This window comes from Acanthochromis polyacanthus, chromosome 10 (genome assembly GCF_021347895.1).
Source record: "Acanthochromis polyacanthus isolate Apoly-LR-REF ecotype Palm Island chromosome 10, KAUST_Apoly_ChrSc, whole genome shotgun sequence".
In the NCBI taxonomy this organism is placed as follows: domain Eukaryota; kingdom Metazoa; phylum Chordata; class Actinopteri; family Pomacentridae; genus Acanthochromis; species Acanthochromis polyacanthus.
This window is the reverse complement of record NC_067122.1, coordinates 24,082,170-24,102,688: the sequence shown is the minus strand read 5'-3', so window position 1 is coordinate 24,102,688 and position 20,519 is coordinate 24,082,170. Positions and strand designations below refer to the sequence as shown.

The following is a 20,519-nucleotide window of genomic DNA, read 5'->3' as shown; positions in this document are numbered from 1 at the left end:
GAAAAAAACTCATAAAAAAGCGAGACTGGAATTTGCAAAAATGCATGTTGACAAGCCACAAAGCTTCTGGGAGAATGTCCTTTGGACAGATGAGACCAAACTGGAGCTTTTTGGTAAGGCACATCAACTCTGTGTTCATAGACTCAAAAACCAAGCATACGAAGAAAAGAACACTGTCCCTACGGTGAAACATGGAGGAGGCTCAGTAATGTTTTGGGGCTGCTTTGGTGCATCTGGCACAGGGTGTCTTGAAAGTGTGCAAGGTACGATGAAGTCTGAAGACTATCAAGGCATTCTGGAGAGAAATGTGCTGCCTAGTGTCAGAAAGCTTGGTCTCAGTCGCAGGTCATGGGTCTTCCAACAGGACAACGATCCAAAACACACAGCCAAAAACACCCAAGAATGGCTGAGAGAAAAGCGTTGGACTATTCTAAAGTGGCCTTCTATGAGCCCAGATCTGAATCCCATTGAACATATGTGGAAGGAGCTGAAACATGCCATTTGGAGAGGACACCCATCAAACCTGAGACAACTGGAGCTGTTTGCTCATGAGGAGTGGGCCAAAATACCTGTTGACAGCTGCAGAACGCTCATTGACAAATACAGAAATCGTTTAATTGCAGTGATTGCCTCAAAAGGTTGTGCAACAAAATATTAAGTTATGGGTACCATCATTTTTGTCCAGCCCTATTTCATTAGTTTGTTTTTTTAAATAATTATGTTAATCAACAATTCAAAAGTGATGGCTGATTTTGATTATTTAATTTTCAATAAATTTTTATTTATTGTTGCTTTTGTGAGTTTCAAGTGATTTCAGTGAGAATTGTGGGTTTTTCCTTCTTTAACTGAGGGGTACCAACAATTTTGTCCACGTGTGTATAGTGGACGTAGCATCTGGCTCCAAAATTGAAGCCCACCCAGAAGTGTCAAAAACTTGCAATATCACGCCGTCCGCTAGGGTTGGCTCCAAAAAGCTTTTTCTCCATAGACCCCAATTCATTTTTGGAAAAAATAAAATTTGATAGACTGATTTTCTACAGCTCAGGATTTTTTTCCCGTTAGTTTTCATGGTCAAAATGAGAGATCAGGTGGCCGATCTTAAAATAAATCAATACTGAATTTTAAATAAATCGTTAAAGCTGGCGGAGCCAGGGGGCGTGGCTATACTTGATAGACAGCAACAGAAGCCTCTGCGGTAAAATGTGGGCGGGATAAGAGAGGCTTCAGCCAATCCTGTCGATAGTTGCTCTCCGGTCCAGTCTGTTTGACGTTTTTTACGTCACTGGCTCCAAAAAATCCAAAACGGCGACCAGGAAGTAGCAAAATCCGGGCTTCATTTTCTTGGCGTTGAAACCAACGGGTGACATCACGGTTAGTTCACGCCTGATTGTCACGTGCATTTCTGTTTTCCAAATGCTTCCCAGCACAACTGTTTGTGTATTCCAGTGAGACTGAAACCAAGTCAGCATAGATCAATAGGCATGAATAGTTGTTTATTTATGTTTTTTTTTCCCCTCCTGACACAGGAAAGGTTTTAGGTCATGGCGCCTTTGGAAAAGTAATTGAAGCATCAATCTATGGCATCAGCAAGAGCAGCAGTTTGGACACCGTAGCTGTGAAGATGCTGAAGGGTGAGACTTGGGTTTTGTTTATGTGCCCTGTGTGTAATTGCATGCTGTATAGAAGTGTTGTTGGAAGACTTCGAAACACTACAGCAGCAATTCAATGAATCTCCTAACTGGACTTAGATGAATGGTTCTTTTGTAGGCATGTGCAGCACAGCACGAGTGACAAATGAAGAATACACCATAAGATGTGATTTCTGTGTAATTTGTGTTTCAGATGGAGCCACAGCCAGCGAGCACAAAGCCTTGATGTCCGAGTTGAAGATATTGATTCACATTGGTAACCATCTGAATGTAGTGAACCTGTTAGGAGCCTGCACCAAACCAAACGGTGAGTGCGTTAAATTACCTTTCATGTACATGTAGAATCCTATTTTCCTGATTCGCGTCTACTGAGTTTGATGCATTAAAACATCTTGTAAAATGAAAAAATGATGGACTGAATCAACAAGCTGTCAAATATACCGACACAATTCAAATGCAAAATAAAATGAACACCTCATGAAAATTGATTATTGTGTATTTCCGACCTCTTCCTGCTGCAGTTTGCCTTTTTTTTTTTTTGTGGAAAGATTCGTTGCTATAATCTTGGAGATATTTTTTGAAGATCAATATTTTTTAGAAACACATATTTGCAGTTTGACCTCATTTTAGCTCAGTTCAGTGTGAAATTCAAAGCAGCTACATCACACTTTATCCACCCCTTGCAGCTTATGCTTACTTTTCCGACAGCAAACCAAATGAGAGCAGCTGCCAACTTTTTTGCAAACCTATACATTTATTAGACCTATAGAGCGCATTTCTGTGGGGGTACATCTGAAAACGTTTATCCTAAACAACAGCAGCCTGGCAGGAAATACTCGAACTTATACGCAGCCCTTTACTATCTAATGTGCCAGAAAAAAAACCAATCTCCTAAGCCAGGCAGAAGTCATTTTCATGGTTCTTGTCAAGTGTGGAAGTAATGCAACACATGCTGAAACAGAGCAGAGCTAATATTCTAAATCATTTGTACCCACAGGTCCGCTGATGGTGGTAGTGGAGTACTGCAAGTATGGGAATCTGTCCAACTTCCTACGGGCCAAGAGGGAATTCTTCCTCCCCTACAGGGTATAAAAACAATTCATTCGAGCCTTTAGTTTGCTCAATATTTCTGCCCTATGTTGCAAATTTAGTTCACAGTGACACATGTGTTTCATAATTCTATTCTTGATATCTGTTTTGAAGATGATGCATTGAACTTTTCCCCCATTTAGGATCGCTCACCGAAAACCCAAAGCCAAGTGAGGCGGATGATAGAAGCGGGTCAGATGGACCAAAGAGCTCGTCAGCCGCCTTCTCCGTCCTCCACCCCGCTCACCGGCCCCCAGAGTCCCACATCAAACACGACCAACCCGAATCCCGCTGTGGAGAAAAGTGAGTAATTTTAAATTCGCAGGAGAAAAGCTGCTGCTCGGTGATCCACGACAAAACGTAACCTTGTATTCTTTTATTTCCATAACCACCCTCCTACCTCTTGTCTTTGTGTCTCTCTCCAGTGGAGGATTTGTGGAAGACTCCTCTGACGATAGAGGACTTGATTTGCTACAGTTTTCAGGTGGCTCGGGGGATGGAGTTCCTGGCCTCCAGAAAGGTTGGTTGTCGGCACTACAATGCCCACAATTCTTGAAGGAGCTGAGGTGATTTGTTGTCGAAGATTAGCTTCAGAGGCGGTGGATTGTGGTGTGGATCGTTCACGCTGTGGTTCAGGTGTTTCAGCAGGTCGTCCATGAACCCTCGGATCCCCTGGAGCCCCGTGTGGCTGCTTCACCACCGCTGTCTGTGTGTGCGTTTGTGTGAACGGGTGATGGAGAGGCGAACTGTGCAGTGCAGTGTGTAGGAAAGGAACATATAGATGCTGCCATTCTGTCCTTTGTGCTACAATTCCATAACATAAACTCACACTGAGCAGTTCTACAAAATTCCGCCTCTTTACACAATTCAAATGACAAAACGGAGTATACGTAGCGATACAACTGAAGAGCTGTTTACAACAGCAAAACATTAGAGCAAACTGTGGATGACAAAGACAAGAAAAAAGGAATTTAATTCAAATGTCAGCAACAGGAAGACGTTGTTTTTCCACATGAAATATATTGTTTTACGTGCGACAAAAACAATAAAATGCTCTAATGGCTTGAACACTAAATACAAAAACAGAATGCAATGGAAAATGTGGCTGTTTTATACATTTAACTAATGATAGAGTTTAAGGCTGACCCAAGCAGAGTTTTAATTCAGGCTGTTCTATAGAAATCGATGAATCGATTTGTTTTTAACAACTAAACACTAACACTAACTATTTTGCTAAATCGATTATTTGTTTGAGTGATTTTTAAAAAAAAGAAAAAGTCTAAATTCTTTGATTGTATTTTTTTTTCTATTTGAATACTTTCTGGTTTAGTTTTTGTCGCTCTTCTATGACAGTAAATAAGATATTTTTGGGTTTTTTTTTTTCAAAATTGAAGTCGCCATCTTGGGCACTGGGAAACACTGGTCAACGTTTTTCATTTCTCAGATCAGATATCGAGCAAATAATGGCAATGAAACTTGATGTAAGTTGCAGCCATAATGTTAGAGACTTTTATATATCCAGTATTATGTTTGTTGATTATTGTTGCATGTGTATTGTGGAGTAAGATGCATTTTCATGTTCGCGGTTAATGTTCTGTATTTAATACATTTAGAATCAAGGAGATTCAACTCTAACAATACATCAGTAAGTAATTCATAAAATGATATATTAATCTGCAAAGTAACTACATCTGTGAAATGAAGTATAAAAGCTGCAATATTTCACTTTGAAATGTTCAGGGGTAGACAGTAGAGCACACTGGTAATATTCAGCCTACGTAAGCACTGTGCTTAAGTAAATGTAATTTGTTAGAGTGAGTCTAACACTGAACCTAAGTGGATCTGGAGTTTATCTCAAAGTGTCACGCTGGTTCTCACCATTAAGGCCTCCTACATTCCAGTTCTAGCTTAAGGTTTGTTCTAAAAGCCTTTTCACAAAGCTGCTCAGACGAGCTTTTATTGAGGGACTGATAGAAGTCTAAAACTAATGAATAATTTACTCAATTTGTACAGCGGTTGGCTGAGAAATGATAGTGAACGTGAAATCAAATATTCATCAGTTCATAGTGACATTAGAAGGAACAACACTGAATTAGATGAGATTAAAAGTGCTAAAAAAATAAAGTTAAATAATATTCTGTATTATAAAAAATGCAATAAAATTCCAAATTAAGTTAATTTAAATCCAATGAAATAAAAAAAAAAATGACGAGGGATGATATTAAGTTGAGGAACAGTTCTCACAGAGAGCTGAGATATTTCGAATTTATTAGCAAACGGTGTTGGAGAAGTGTGCAGACTAGCTGTCATTTCTGTTGTTACTGGGTTGTTTCAGTTTGTTTGTCACTCACACATCAAAACATGCTTATAAAAAATTCATTGTTGTTGTGTTTAATAAAATAGAATAAAAACCGAAAATCAAAGTTTGAAAATGCTGACATGGAGGGGTTATGGCCTGCCACAGTCCATCGCACACAGTCTGAGTGGATGAATAATAAATTAAAATAGCGAGCAGCTGCAACAGATATGGGACGTGAGGCCGACTGTCTGGCTTTAAATGCCCTCGTCCAAACCGCTCGGGAACCCAAAGACACGTTAACTTGACAGCTTTGTGAATGCTGTTGGATCTCGTGCAGCGATCCCTCAGAGCCCAGCTTGGCTGAGACACTGAAACACACACACAGGCAGAAGCACGCTCTCAGATTTGAAGGGCTACAAATTACAGAAATAGCCTAGATGCTGTTTTCTACCTCCAAATCCTATCACTCATCAGAGAAAACAGGGGGTTAAACAATGCATGCAAAAACTGTACAAACATGCACAAACACCTGCCTGCAGGGCTGTGATGTATGCGTTGTTCTGTGTATCTGCAGTGTATCCACAGAGACTTGGCTGCCCGGAACATTCTCCTGTCAGAGAGCAACATCGTGAAGATCTGTGACTTCGGCCTGGCCAGAGACATATACAAAGACCCCGATTACGTCAGGAAAGGCAACGTACGTCGTCCTCGCTCTCACCGCTACGCCACAAGCTCTTGATTTATTATCCATCTCCACTTACTGTGCGGAAGCATTAAGCTCCTTTTCCTTCCTTGTTTTTGTGTTTTTAACCACCCACATAATGATTGCTTTTTAACGGCAGGTGTCATTTCTGGTTTTGTGACTGTCTGGGTGTTTTAATGCTCTCTCAGGCTCGTCTGCCTTTAAAGTGGATGGCTCCGGAGAGCATCTTTGACAAGGTGTACACCAGCCAGAGTGATGTATGGTCTTTTGGAGTTCTCCTGTGGGAAATCTTTTCACTCGGTAAGGACTGAATCATAGCACTCATCTTTTAGAAAGGCAGTCGTTTCTGTATAAATCAAGGGGCAGAGTTTGAACACAATCACCACCAGAAGTGTGGAGTAGCTGTGGTGTCTCTACACTGGAAAAAATGCCCCTCTCAAAACAAACAAAAAAAAACTTATTTCAAAGAACTTTTAACTTGAAATAAGTGAAAAAATCTGCCAATAGAACAAGTGAAAAATGGCTTGGTAAGATTTCTTGAAATAAGTTGTGATATTTAGGATATTGAGATCTAAAAATTGGCTCGGGAAACTTATTTTAAGCTCTATTTTACCAGGATTTTCAAGTGTAGGTGTCTTTAACCCTCTTGTTGTCCTCATTCATGGCACCAAAAAATATGGTTGCCTTGTCTGTAAAAAACTCCCAAAAATTCAGCAAAAAATTCCTCGAATATATAAAAATTTGCAAAATCTTCGGGAAGAAAATACCTTAAAAGTTTCAGTTAAAAGTTTTATTTTTTAAAAAAATCCCCAAATTTGACAAGAAACAAAAATGTTAAAAAATTAAAAATCTATAAATTGTAAATATTTTCAAAAAATAAATAAAATCTTCCTAAAAAATTTTAAAAAATCTAAAGTGATTCGATATATATCAGTAAAACTTCTAATATTTTCTTCTTTAAGAACATTTGGGAAAAAATCAACCAAAATCCAGTGTTTTTTGCTGGATTTTTTCCCAAGTATTCTTAAAGAAACATTTTTTAACATTTCTTTTTTCCACCAAAAAAATGTTCAAAAATTTCCCCCAAAAATTTGAAAGTGTGTAAGTTTTTACTGTGAAAATATATATTTTTTCCACTTTTTAAAACTTTAAAACAGGTCAATTTGACCCGCAGGACGACACGAGGGTTAAAACAAGATAATTTCAGGATTGTTTGACTTAACAAGATATTTAAGATGCATTGTCTTAAAACAAGTCCCTCCATCTTGCTGAAATGTCACTTGTTAAGTGAATTTATCTTAAATCAAGTGGGATGAGACATTTAGACAAAAATAAGACAAATAGACTTGGTAAGAGTTTGAGTTTTTCCAGTGTAAATGTATGTTTTGGCTATAAACATTAGCTGAAGCCTTCCCTTCCCTGATATTTTAATTAGTGTGTCGACCTTTTTTTGTTTCTCCCCAATCAGGTGCCTCTCCGTACCCGGGTGTACAGATTGATGAAGAGTTTTGCAAACGTTTGAAAGACGGTGTCAGGATGAGAGCACCAGAGACTGCCTCTCCTGAGATGTAAGCATTTATTCTCTCTGTTTCTCTTTCTACATTTTGAAGAACACATATGCTTCATAGCTCTAAATCCCTTTAACTGATAATGCCACTGCCGGGAGGAAATTTCCTCATGAATATCATTCAAGTGACACCCACATTTAGGGAAACAACAGAGTTGGTTTGTGTGTTGTTCTTGTTGTGACTGTGCTGCCCTCTGCTGGCAGATATGGCATCATGCTGGCCTGCTGGCAGGGCGAGCCCAAAGACAGGCCGATGTTCCCAGCTCTGGTTCAGATCCTGGGAGACCTGCTGCAGGACAACAGCCTACCTGTAAGCTATATCATAGCCTTAATAAGTGATTGTTTTGTATGTTAAAAAGTTTTGGGGTCTTGATGTTGCCTTTATTCCCTTTTAGGATGGAAAGGACTACATCCCCCTGAACCACTCACAAAACTCAGAAGATGATGGTTTCTCACAGGCCTCATCTGGTCCTGCATCCGAGGAAGAACTGAGAATGGCCTGTAACACTCTACCTACAAGGTACGAACCCATGCAAGTGGCTTTCTTCCACAACCAACAAAGCCTTGATCATTCAGTGTTTTGTTTGTGTAGTGAAAGCCAGAACTCTTCTTACTTAAAGGCATTATGGAGGATGTTTTTGTTGTTTAATTTGTCTGATTCACATAAAATGAATATACTGACCTTTAGTGGACTTGTATGTATGGTTTCTAAAAGAATTAAAAAAAAATAAAAAAATAACTGTGGACATGGCAGGACCTGAAAAACATCAGCCAATCAACGCGCTCGGACCGAGGCGTTTGCTTTGCTCCCTTTCCTGTCAATCAAAAGTCTTCCGGATCAGGCCTAGTTACGTAGATTTCGTACGCCTTGGACTTACGTGTTTTGTGTATGTGTTGCTTTGGTATAGCTTCGTAGTTAGCTGGAGACTTGTTTTGCTCATCTTTTTTACATAATGGCAGATAAAGATCCAGGGGGACCCAGCCGTAAAAGAAAGGCATTTTTTGAGGTCAGAGAAAATAAAAGACAACTGGATCGCGAGAATGCAAAAACAAAAGTGATTATTGGCGAGTCATTTGGGCGATGGCGTCAGCTCAAGCAACAAATGGACCTAAAGACAGATGCCTTGGTTGCTAAATTCCTTCTGGACAGGTAAAATGTATTATTGATTATTGATTATACTGCGGCTGTAGGCAACTTCACGAGTCCTACGCAAGTTTCTGGAGGGGGGCGTTTCTTCGTAAATGTTAAGAGGGGGGAGGTTAGAGGGGGGTGAGGGAGAGGTTGTATGTGCGCATGCGCATGCTACGTTCAAAGTCGTAGGAAATTAAATCTCCTCTAATGCCTTTAATGCTATCATTTTTGTTTGAAGCAGTCAAATGAAAACAGTTGCACTTTGTGACATGCTTTACAATTTCCACAAGCACACAAATGTATGATTTCTTACCAGTTACAAAAATGCAGGGAAACTACAGTTCTCAGCTATTTTTGGATTATTATTTTTCTTACTGCTTTGAAAGCACTTTGATGGTTTAGGATCATAACTACTGGCATTGAGTTGAGAGACACGGACAGGAAGGGAGTTGGAAAGTATTCAGCTATGGACTAATAGAAGGCAGGTTTTCTCAAGGGGTTTGGGAAAACAAAATACATACCATCATCTTTTAATAGTGACTTTTGTTACACATATGGCAGCAAATGCAAATCCACAACAGTTTATTTAGGAAATCGAACCCTTCTGCCTCTCGTGTCAAATCCCCAGGTCTTTCTGTTATGGGAGCTCGTGCTTGAACAGTCTTTTGGGTCAGTTTGATCAAATGTGTCATAACTAGCTCATTTCAGTTTGATGAATGCATCCGTTCACAAGGCCACAAATCGATCACTGGCATACACTCCATCCTTAAATAATGGGTTATTAACAAAAATGTTACCCAAGTGTTATCTCCCAAAACTGACAAAGACCAGATAAATGCTGCAAATATGATATACATGCATTCTTAAGCGAGTTCATGTTTATCTCAGGACATCCCAGAGGATTTGAGCGGCAGTGAAGGCTTCAGATATAACTTTCTCTTTTGCTCTACTCAGAGCTGGCCATCTGAAGTTATAGTTCAGCATCATAGATGAAACGTCGGACAGTGAGAACACTTTTCCAATCCCAAAGATTTGTCGATGGCGGCAAACCTGAAGATGAAATAGACTCTGTATTATTGATGTCAGCTGAGGATACAGAGGAACATTCTGTTGAGCCCTCCGTTGACTTTAAATTGTCCCTGCATTGCTTTCCTCTATCATTTTTAAAACAGATCACTGTAAGGGTGGTTTTCAAGTACTCTGAAGACTTCTGATAGATTCTGAAATCAGGATCTTGATATTGAAGCCAGAGTCTGGTGTCATATATTTCCTTGACATCCAAAACAACATTACAGGCTGGTTTATTCTGTGGAACACCAGGACCAGGAATAAGAGGCGACAACCAAATCAGAGCAAGTTTCGTGTGCATTTTCACCATGGTGTCAGGACCCCATTTGTGCCCAAAATTTCAAATTGAGTTGCTACATTTCTTTAAGATGAAATACTGGGCTGCACAGTGGTATAGTGGTTAGCACTTTTGCTTTGCAGCAAGAAGATCCCTGGTTCAAATCCCGGCCTGGGCCTGGGATCTTTCTGCATGGAGTTTGCATGTTCTCCCTGAACATGCGTGGGTTTTCTCCGGGCACTCCGGCTTCCTCCCACAGTCCAAAAATATGCTGAGGTTAACTGATTACTCTAAACTGCCCGTAGGTGTGAATGTGAGTGTGATTGTTTGTCTGTATATGTAGCCCTGTGACAGACTGGCGACCTGTCCAGGGTGTCCCCTGCCTTCGCCAGAGTCAGCTGGGATAGGCTCCAGCACCCCCACGACCCTAGTGAGGATAAAGCAATGTATAGAGAATGGAATGGAAAAAAAGATAAAATACTTTTTTGAGATCAAAAGAATCAAATAATATGTAAGCTCCACAGGTATAACACCATTGAATAAGTTGTGGACTACATGTGGGGAATCGCTTGCAGTGACATCAAAATGAGGGAGATTCTTAATCAAAACACGGCACAGCACACCAGTACAGATTCTAAATGATCTTGATGAAGTTCCTGTGTTCTGTGCTAAAAAAACACCTGCTATCAATACCTGAACTTCTGACTTTTTCTGAGCTATGCACAATCCACAAATATATTCCCCTGCAACACTTTCTGCAAAGCCTCCAAGCCCATTAGCTCCTAGCTTGTCAGCTTTTATGCAAATCACAGTACCATTAATAAACTCATTCAACTGAGTCAGAAACACATCACGGTGTTGAAAATTACCAGATCTTTTAACAGTGAATCCACAACTTTCTAAAATCAAATGTCTGTAAAGATTTTTTTTTTACAAATAATAGCAAAATAAATGGATGACAGAGTCGAATAAGAGGCTCAAGGTAAATTATCCAAGGCCCCACGAAGACTTTTATGTGAGGTTACAAGAGGATCGCAAACCTTGAAATCGTCAAGGTAAAGTGGAAGAAAGATTTTCACTTCAACAGCAAAAAACTTATTTGTTTCACAATGATGACCATTTCGAAACCACCTGTACCATCGCACAAATTCTCATTTTTTCCTTGAGCATTTTTTTTCCTCAATCACTCCATCCAGTGTCTGATGGTAACTCAGTAACTCCTGAAACAACTGTAACTAAGGAACACTCTGAAATGAAATCATTTGATAGAAAATACTCAACAGGCTCTATAACCCTAAAGTTGAGCTTGTAGAATTTCGTCTTTTGAAATTACTCACAAAAGAGCATTATTTTCACAAAATTTTGAACAGAATTGAAAAGTTCTTCAATAGCAGCGTGGCTGATGTGATGGTTATGACTTCTGAAAATTTCTGAAAAAGTACATTTTGTGACTGAAGCACAAGCGGAGCTTAACAAAAAGTGCAAATTCTTTCAACAATTCATCCACAGCTGTGGTTGGAATATTAAAAAAAAAAAAAAATCCAATTTCAACAATGTTGAAGCTATTTTCTGTTCCGTTAGTTTTGGCAGATTGTCTACAGCAGCAGTGTGACTTCTTGACATCGACTCTGTGACTACAAATAAAGCTACATCTGCTTTAGAATATATTAGTGTGTGTGAACAATGCGTCCACTTTTTGTGAGCTGAATATACCAAAAAATCTGAAAACAGCGACCGAAAAATACACAACTTAATATCTCATTATTCAACAAACATGTTCCAATATGAACAAAAAAAATCACTCGATTCAAATAACTCACATTTGAACATAACTGAACTGGTAGCTGTTTGTTCATAATAAGATAAATAAGATTCACATGTGTTTAAAGTCAACTCTGTGTCTTAAATGTGCATGGGAAATTTATATTTACACAAAGATATCTTCCATACTGAGGATTTGGTTTAGAATGTTCCAGTTATTTGTACTGTGGCTCTTCTTTGTAGCGCAGTGTTAACACAGCCACATGCATGTCACTTAACAATTATTTGCAGTAGCCAAGAACTGTTATTACCATGCCGCAGTAAACACTGAATTGCATCTAAATCCTTAAGCCATAAATGTGTGCCTGTATATAAATGTGCTTATAAAAACTTGCCATGTATTACAGAGGAAGTGCTCTAAAAAGGAAAACGGCACAGATTTTAAAACTCAAATTTTAACCAGAAAATAATGACGACAGAGAAAGACATTCATAATCAATTTTTTTATTTTATTTTGTGGTTCCCGAAACTGAGCCACATGTTAATTTCCAGCACTGCTAGCTGATGGTGAAATGCCCACAAAAAGACTAAAATGAGCTCAAGCAGTGCTACTTAAGCCAAAAATCCCCCATTTTCTTTAGACTGTTTCTGGTGGAACATTTTCTATTTTATTACCGTTCAATAAGACAAGGCTGTCAACTTGTGACCAGACCTTAGAGTGAGATTTGGTTTGTGTGGGATGCTGACAGGGGGTCTGAGGGTCCTCCCCTGAAAATTTTGAAAATTATTGATCCTATTTCCAGCATTCTGGTGTAATTTAAGAGCATTTTGCCTGTTAAAATCTTATTATAGAGATAACATTAAGGGATAATTAAAAAACATTGAGCTAAAAAAAAACAGAGCAAGTTTAGGCAGTATTGAAAATGGTTCTTCATGTCAAATATAGATGAAAGTTCTGTGGCTGGATGTGCACAACACATTTCAGTATTTTCCATAAATATCTGCATAATTAAAATAACTCCAGCAACCACTTTGTCACATTTGTCTTGGAGGATTTTAATGCACAAACTCAACAGCTTCAAGTTGACCACATCAGCCAACTAAACAATAAAAAGTGCTTAAGCAAAAAAAAAAACATATCTTCATAACTTAATTATCCATTCACTGAACAGAATTACAATCAGACACTAAACTCTCTCCCACAGGAGCAGGGTGACATGGAGTAAAATCAGGACAAAACCAGGTCTGACTGGACCTCACAGGAGCAGGGTGAATAACTTATTAACTAGTCCCAAAAATAAATAATAAAGACTGTAAACTCAGGATAAATGACACAACTGTAAACAGGAACCGGAAAAGAACAGGGGGAAAAAAATAATTCTTGTGAGCCATGTTGTCCTCCCTGGTGGCCTTTTTTGAAGCCTTGATTATCTCTGGGGTGGGTTCCCATTCATGGCATGGCTCCAAACCAGCCATTTTAATAGTCATAATAGTCTGGCAGCGTGTACTACCTAGAGCACCTCCTCTTTTTGCATTCTTCATATGGGATGGAAATAAAGTAACGTTGGATTAGCACGTCCATCAAAGGTCTGTAGGTGTAAAGCAGGAAGCCCTCCACAATGAGGATGTGAGTCTCCTCCTCCTCTTTGTGGTCGGACTTCGGGACGATCTCTGTGTCTAGGGTGTTATTAACGCCATGAGACTTCTCAAACTTCACCGGGTTCTCCAGCCACCCGAAGATCGTACTCATCATGGCGTCCATGTCCAGAGCAGTGACTGCTTAAAGCCATCTTCACCAACTTCAATCTGATTTTGGGGCTTGAAGAAGTCATCCTGATGGACACGCAGGTTCTTGATCAGGCGTTTGGTGAGGGTGGTTTTCCCTCCATTGGTTACGCCGCCAATGCCGATGATGTACTTCATGTTCTCGGATTGGTCAAAGCTCGAAAAAAGGGTCAAAAACGTCAACAAAAACCAGGTCGGGAGTGATCGGACATGGAAGAAAGCTGAAAAAGACAAGGTTGCAGCAGGAAACATCAACTGCTCAAGTCTTCCATGGTGCTTGAGTTTAGTAAGGTAAGAGGAGAAAGGGAGCTGCCACTTGGACGTGGTTCTTCCATCCAGAGAGGACCTCTTTTGGTTGTCACTGCTACACATACTGCCCTAGTTGAGGTTTTAGGTGGGATATTCCTTTTAACCAGCCCCTCAGGTCTCTTTGAGGATTTTGGATGGAATACTCGGTTAAACCAACATTTTAGGTGCATGTCCAGGGATTTTTGGTGGAATGTTCCTTTATGGTGGATGTGTGAGGACCTTCCTGAAACCAACCTTTTAGGTCAACATTCAAAGATTTAAGGTGGAATATTCTTTTAAACCAACCTAAATTTCATGTTTTGATCATTATCAAGTGAGAAACCTCAATCCTTCCTCATAATGATGTTTGAGATTTATGCTGCTGTTATTGGTTTAGCACAGACTAAATGACAGAAATCCATAACTGTAATTTTATTTCAGGACTCTGTCATTAAATGTCAAAATAATCCATGTGACTCTAAAAACTCAACAGCTTTACAAACTCTAAGATTAAACTCTCCACAAGGATCCAAAATAAGTTGGACTTCTACATAAGAGCTTTAGTTATTCTTCTTCTACTTCCTGAAAAGTTTGATCAATAAAAAAGACAAAAACTAATATTTTCAGCTGAACTAAAGACAGACTTTGTGATTATTCTGCTCACATGTTGTGTTGTTGTTAACTTACTCTTTCAAATAAATAGCCTCCTAACCCCCTGGAAACCAGTGTTCGTCCTGTTTTTGTGTCGTTCCTCGGCGACCCGAGACAGCCAGGTCATAATGTTTTTTGAGCAGCACACCATACTATGACATGTTTACGATGAAGGTTCTACTTTGAAACCAGTTTGACATGTTCAGGCGTTCTTTGTGTGAAAACTCAGAGATTTCAGGTATCAGAAGGTGGTTTTCTACTTTCTTTGTTAACTTTCTGCTTCAACTTTAAACTAAATTTACTTCACTAAGCCAGCCCTCTGGACTTCCAGTAAGCTGTGTTCCTATTGGCTGTCCAGGTGGCTGCTTGGTGTTATCAGGAACACCTGAGCAGCTCAGTGTCTTCCTGCTTTATGTCTGCAGTCAAACATTTCTTCTGCTTCTCTTCACTGAACCGGGTTTGGTTCCGTTGCTTTAGTTTGTTCTTTAGGCATTGGCTTGCAGCTTCCAGCAGTAAAATCGTCTTTAATGTGTTTCTTGGTGTGTTTTAGGGCTTTGTACTGGATAGTTGTCTTTGTAAATGTGGTTCTTTAGCCACAGTTAGCACATGGGGCTAATGTGTGCAATGATTAGTGGGTTTGGTGCAGCTGAGTTGTGTCTTTATCTTGGCTGTAGTGAGTCTTTAAAGGTTTTTGGTCAGACATGTTCTGTATTGTTGGTTGTCCAGAAGGTAAGAGTTGCTGTCCTTCATATCTATGCACACTAGTCTGGTCTGAGGTAGTCTCCATGATGACATTTCACAAGTACGTGAGAACGCAAGTACGGAGGACAGTTATGTACTGAGAAACGGCCACAGTCTTCTTACCGCAAAGGTACAAAGCTGCTCGTTTTCTCCTCTGGCATCAGGAAACATCTTCAAAGCTTCTTCAAATCCAATATAATCAAAAGATCAAACTAACCTCATTGGTGTATTCAGTTGCAGTCGAAAAATGAAGTTGCGTTCAGGAGTGTCAGAAATCGGAGTATCAGTAATGTAAAATTCCAACAAAAATTTGGGGGGGCACACGGGGTGGCCAATCAGATCACAGGCGGGCCACTGCCCCCCCATTAATTTATGACTAAAAATTATGTAAAATTATGTGTAAAATTAATTCCAAATGTGCAAAACATACACTAAATCAAATGTTTATTATTTTTATGGCTTATTATACTCAACATAGAACAGACGGCTTCAAAAAATTAATTTTCAAGTACAAATACTCATCTGAACTTGACAAAAAAGACCCAATCTCCGATTGTGTAATATTTACAAACTTTGAACTATTTACAGTGAAACAACATAGAGAAGCTTAAAGAATCATATCCTTTTCCACAAACTGCCTCATACACTCGGGGTTGTAGGTCTAGGTGGTTGTCATGGTTACTGAATGACTGTCGAGACTGCAGCAGCAAAAGCAGACAAAGTGGCACTTCCATTAGTAGCAGGTTCACTTGCTTGTCTTTTTTTCTTCCAACTGCACTGATGGATGTCCAGTTCTAATGTGCCTGTGCAGGTTATTTGTAGAACCTGCTAGATGGGAGATTTTAACCTTGCATTCTCTACACTATGTCTTTGTATTTTCAGTGTAACTGAAGCGCATCCAAATTTCAGTCTTGCGGTCACTCATATTCTCTCCTTTCCAGCCTGTTGTCTCTGTAGTGGCTGATCTCTCTCTCCACCACACATCATGTACTTGACTAATCACATGTGGCTTGTACAGAAAAAAAACAGAGAGGGGAAATTTAAAAAAAACGGCTACAATCGTTCACTTTAAAGAGCCGGCTCTAAGAGTCATGTCTTTCGTGACCGACACTTCACTATTTGACTGACATCAGAGTAAGCTTTGCTTCTTCCAGTTCTCTTCAAGACTTGAAAGTATCTCATCCTCAGTGATTTCGCTTTTGCTTTTTTCTGTACCTCTATTTGGAGTTTAAATTGACAACTTTGTCCATCAACCCCGACGTAGATTGTTGCCTCTTCTTCTCCTTCTCCTCAACAGCCTTCTTCAGAGTGGATACAGATTCCAGCAGGCAGGACTTCTCTTCCTTCCACTGTCATGGTTCATTCCTCAGGTCCTCCTGCGCCTTGACTAATGCTGCCTTCAGGCTTGATGGTATCTGGAGATCTTCATCCAGGAGACCTGACCTGACCTCCTCAGTTGTTGTTGCACGTTGCCCAGGGCAGCCTTTACCTTGGTGGTTTCCTCCACCTAGGCAGATCTCAGCCTACTCCTCTTTGCTCCCGACACTTAATAGACAAGCTGCTAGTCGGTGAATTTTTAGTGAAGCATCTCTATGTATTGGCCACTCGACGCACAGCTCAGCCACCTGTCAAGTGGCTTCTGCCTCTTGAGCTCTGAGCATGTTTTTATAGGTTCACTGCCACACTTAGCAAGGCAGCCTTGTCTTGCTCCAGTGTAAAAACCTGTGAAACTGTAGCTCAGAGATCTGAATCATCCCAGTTTGTACAGCAGCCTGCAGTTTCTCAGGTCGTTTGGCGTGCATTAGCTTTAGTAGTGGATGTTCAGCTGCTGCAGTTTGAGTGGAGTGGCCAGCTTTGGTTCATAGGATGCAGCCGTCGTTTAAGGAGCTGATGATTTTAAGAGATGGCTTCTTCTCTTTTTTTCCCCCCAGTTTCTTGAAACCTGTTTTCTGTCCCTGCTGAACGTTTTTCTGAAACTAAAAACATCTTGAATGCAGGAAAATCTGAGTTGTTCAGTTCAGCTCATCCAGCTCGTGGAGGTTTGATGAATTTCTCCAGGGGTTGACTGGCTGAGTCATCTCCTGTTGCTGCTTCTTCCATTTTAGTTATTCTCTACTTCTTTTCTTTCTTGTCAACTCAGCAGTCTGTTTACAGGCAGCCAGGACGGCTTTGTTGCTGTTTACTTCTATTGTCTCCATATTGAAGAGATTTGCACGTTTCATTTTTTATTTGCAACTCCATCTACAGGCTGCCAAGTTGTAGGATGAAAACCCCCAAAATACCTCAAAAGACCCCGTTTATTTGATTTGCTCTGAATTTGACACCTTGTCGGCACACATCCACAGCGATGCACCCGCCATGTTTGAAGTGGATCGGGGGAAAAGAAAGAGCTGCTGACACACACAAACACAGAGATGTCTGATTGTTTTGTTTCTTTCGTTTTTGGCGAGAAAAACCAAAATTATATAAACGATATATATGGAATAAAAAGGTTATATGATTTAAAACTTAAACACATTGATCCTTATATAACTTAGCACAAATACACAGAAGTATGAATGGTTGTCATCACAAAATACACAATTTGTTGGAGCAAAAATAAAAATCCTTCCCTTTTCATTCATCTTTGCCAAATGGAGAACCGATTAATGACGTTAAATATAAAAGACAGTTCGTCTGTTGAATACTTCTGAAACAGACTTAGGTTTTGGGTACCAAAAGGCAAAGAAAAAAGGAGAAATATTCAACAATTATTTGTTCAGGGTCAAAGTTCAAGAGTTGTACACAAGTTGGCGATGCTAAAAGAGATGCGGCGGAGCTCCAGCAGGATTTGCTGGTGTTTTTTCTCTTCTTTCTAGTGGCATTTGTGCATCATCAGGAGCTTCTGGAGGAATTTGTCTGCTGATCTCTTTTATATCTCTTCTCCAGGTATTATAACTGCGTGCCTTTTGCCGGTTGTGCGTTTGTGGGCCCCTCCAAAATATGCCAGCCCAGGGTAAAGACATTTGAAGAGTTGCCCCTGGAGATGCATCCACAGAAAGCTCCTCAGGTAAGCTCTTCCTATCTTCTTATCAGCTGCTGAAAATATGAACCAGCTGGTGACATTTCGTGACCAGGATTGGACTTTGGGGAATTTATTTTTCTCAGATAATAACCATAAATAGTTGCTGCTGGCGGGGACATAATAGGTCAACTAAAGGCATTTAATTCACGTGATGTCAAACTGTCTCTCTTCCTAGGATAACCAGACAGACAGCGGGATGGTTCTGGCCTCGGAAGAATTTGAAAGAATTGAACACAACCACAGGGGGACCGTGTTAAAAAGGTTGAAGGCCTGATCTGTATTGTCGTCTAGAAGTGGCATATAAGAAATATGCAGCCAGTTATGGACTGATACACACTTATTAGTCACTGTAACAGCACAATGTTTGGCAGGTTCAAGCAAACCTTTCAGGCATATTAGTACAAAATGCTTTTATACAGTAAATGTGTCAGTTATTATGAGCAAACACTCATTCTCTCTTTCATGGAAACTGTAGAATAGTCATCTATTGCTTTACGTGCAATGAAACTAGATTTGCAAAGGAAGTGAGGATCAGCAGAGTTTCACTCAATGCATGGGTAAGCAGGTGAAGTCATTTACATCCAAGGCTTGTCGTCATCAAATTTTTAGAGTTATGAGTATTATTGTGTTTAGTTAACCAAAAGTAAAAAAATCATACATGCTTATCTGGCAAGTCATTCCTGCAACAAGTGCAGGAGGAGTTTTAGGAGCAGATATTGTGATCCTAAGAGGTTAAAAATAGATTTGAACTACCTGACTTATGCAGATTAGATTCACTGCATTGTTCATTATTCCCTGTGATTTAAACCGTGAAGCCATCCAGAACAAAACAGGTCTCCGAAGCTGTGTACTCACTGAGCTCTCATTTAAAAGTCTAACAGGTTAAATAAGTCTGTCTGCAAATTAGTCTGACTCACTTTTACTGTTCCGTTTGTGGTCACAGTCCTAATGGTGCCCCCAGACGAAGCGAGTCTTTAACATGTCGTAAGATTTTTTTTTTTGAAACGCTGAATGGTTGGGCAGTATAGATTTCAGCAAAGTTACCCAAAGTGGAAACTATTTTCAGCTGTGGATTTGGCTCTATGGCTGGCATTCATAGCAGCAGGGCGGTGTATGTGGGAAGGACTCAAAATAAACTACAGTGCCCCTGTTCATGGTAATGAGGGCACCTGTCAGTCTGTGCAGCAGTGAGGATCGCTGATGTGTTTTATAACAGGCTTTACACAATGATGGTCTATGTTACAGAGAAATCAACTTATATTTTCCTTTTTAAGTTATGGGAGCTATTTTGACTTTCACCAATATATCTATAGTAATCTGTTGACAGTTTATTCTAAAAATAAATTTCCAAACAGCACACTGAGCATCTATCTGCCTGAGCTGTCAGTGAAAGCTGTCTTTTTTTCTCTCTAGTCGAATGGGCAGCAGCAGCAGCACGGAGCCTCTGACAGCCTCCCACAGTTCACCGGGTCAAAGCAGCAGCAGCTACAGGCAGCGTCCCAACTTCTTCAGCCAGCTGTCAGGACAGACCTTCTATAACAACGAGTACGGACACCTGTCTGAGGAAGGCTTCTGTGACTTCTACTCCACACCAGACGCCCCCTGCCTCCCTTCCTCGAATGTGTAATCAAAGATGTAGACCAAAGAAAGGAAGGGGTTAAAAAAAAAAAAAAAAGTGGTCAGCTCAGGTTAAGGAAGGACTTTGTAACATCTCAGTATCTGACATGTAATCATTTACGATTGAAGATCAGGTTTTGACTTCTTTTGACCAGAATTGACTTCTTTTCATCTCAAAGTCCTTCCTTTCTCCTCTCGGGCTGCTGCCTCAACAAATGGACTGAGCTACATGTGCCTGACGTTCCTCTAACCAGCCACTGGGTGGCAACATTATTACAAAAACAATCCATAAGTATTTTCTATTCACACATTTATATTTTTAGCTTTTATATACAAAGTATTCTTCCTTTATTTGTGCAATTTATGACTCATATAGGAAGAAATAAAGAAGTTTATCTGCTTTTTTGTTGCTCTTACGTCTTTGATTCGTGTGAAACTGCATCTGTAATTATTCCAGTTCTGCCCTGTTTTTAGACGCTACCTTGCATTTAGCTCACAGTAAACAAGAGCCACATGCTCTGTGATGATCCATATGACGGATCAATTAACGAAACAAATAGATATTTGTGGCATCTGTGTCATTTAGTGGAGGTGGAGACACAACACCGTTAACTAGCAATAAGTGACGGAGGTAAACAGGGGGATGTAGGGCGAATAAAGGAGTGAGTCACTCTAAGCACCTCTTATCAGCGCTGGACGTAAGCATGATGATAGCTGTGACAGCTTAACACCCTCTTACACGCTCACATCACAAATGACAACCTGCAGGGTGTTGGCGCTGGCTGCCAGCTGAGGGAAATGAGCAGTGTCTGGGTGCAAAGTCCACTT

At 40.1% G+C, this 20,519-nt stretch overlaps 1 protein-coding gene across 1 annotated transcript in view; it reads left to right on the top strand.

The window, feature by feature from the left end:
- The window catches only part of flt4 (fms related receptor tyrosine kinase 4), a 69,533-nt gene extending 49,442 nt beyond the window's left edge, over positions 1-20,091 (top strand). Inside the window, exons 18-30 of the mRNA XM_051954781.1 lie at positions 1,527-1,631; positions 1,843-1,956; positions 2,647-2,735; positions 2,882-3,041; positions 3,164-3,258; positions 5,612-5,734; positions 5,929-6,040; positions 7,209-7,308; positions 7,512-7,617; positions 7,703-7,827; positions 17,939-18,059; positions 18,250-18,335; positions 19,488-20,091. Coding sequence (XP_051810741.1) covers positions 1,527-1,631; positions 1,843-1,956; positions 2,647-2,735; positions 2,882-3,041; positions 3,164-3,258; positions 5,612-5,734; positions 5,929-6,040; positions 7,209-7,308; positions 7,512-7,617; positions 7,703-7,827; positions 17,939-18,059; positions 18,250-18,335; positions 19,488-19,701 — 1,550 coding nt within the window. The 3' untranslated portion in view covers positions 19,702-20,091. The remainder of the gene's footprint in view (positions 1-1,526; positions 1,632-1,842; positions 1,957-2,646; positions 2,736-2,881; positions 3,042-3,163; positions 3,259-5,611; positions 5,735-5,928; positions 6,041-7,208; positions 7,309-7,511; positions 7,618-7,702; positions 7,828-17,938; positions 18,060-18,249; positions 18,336-19,487) is intronic.
- The last annotated feature ends 428 nt before the right edge of the window (positions 20,092-20,519 follow it).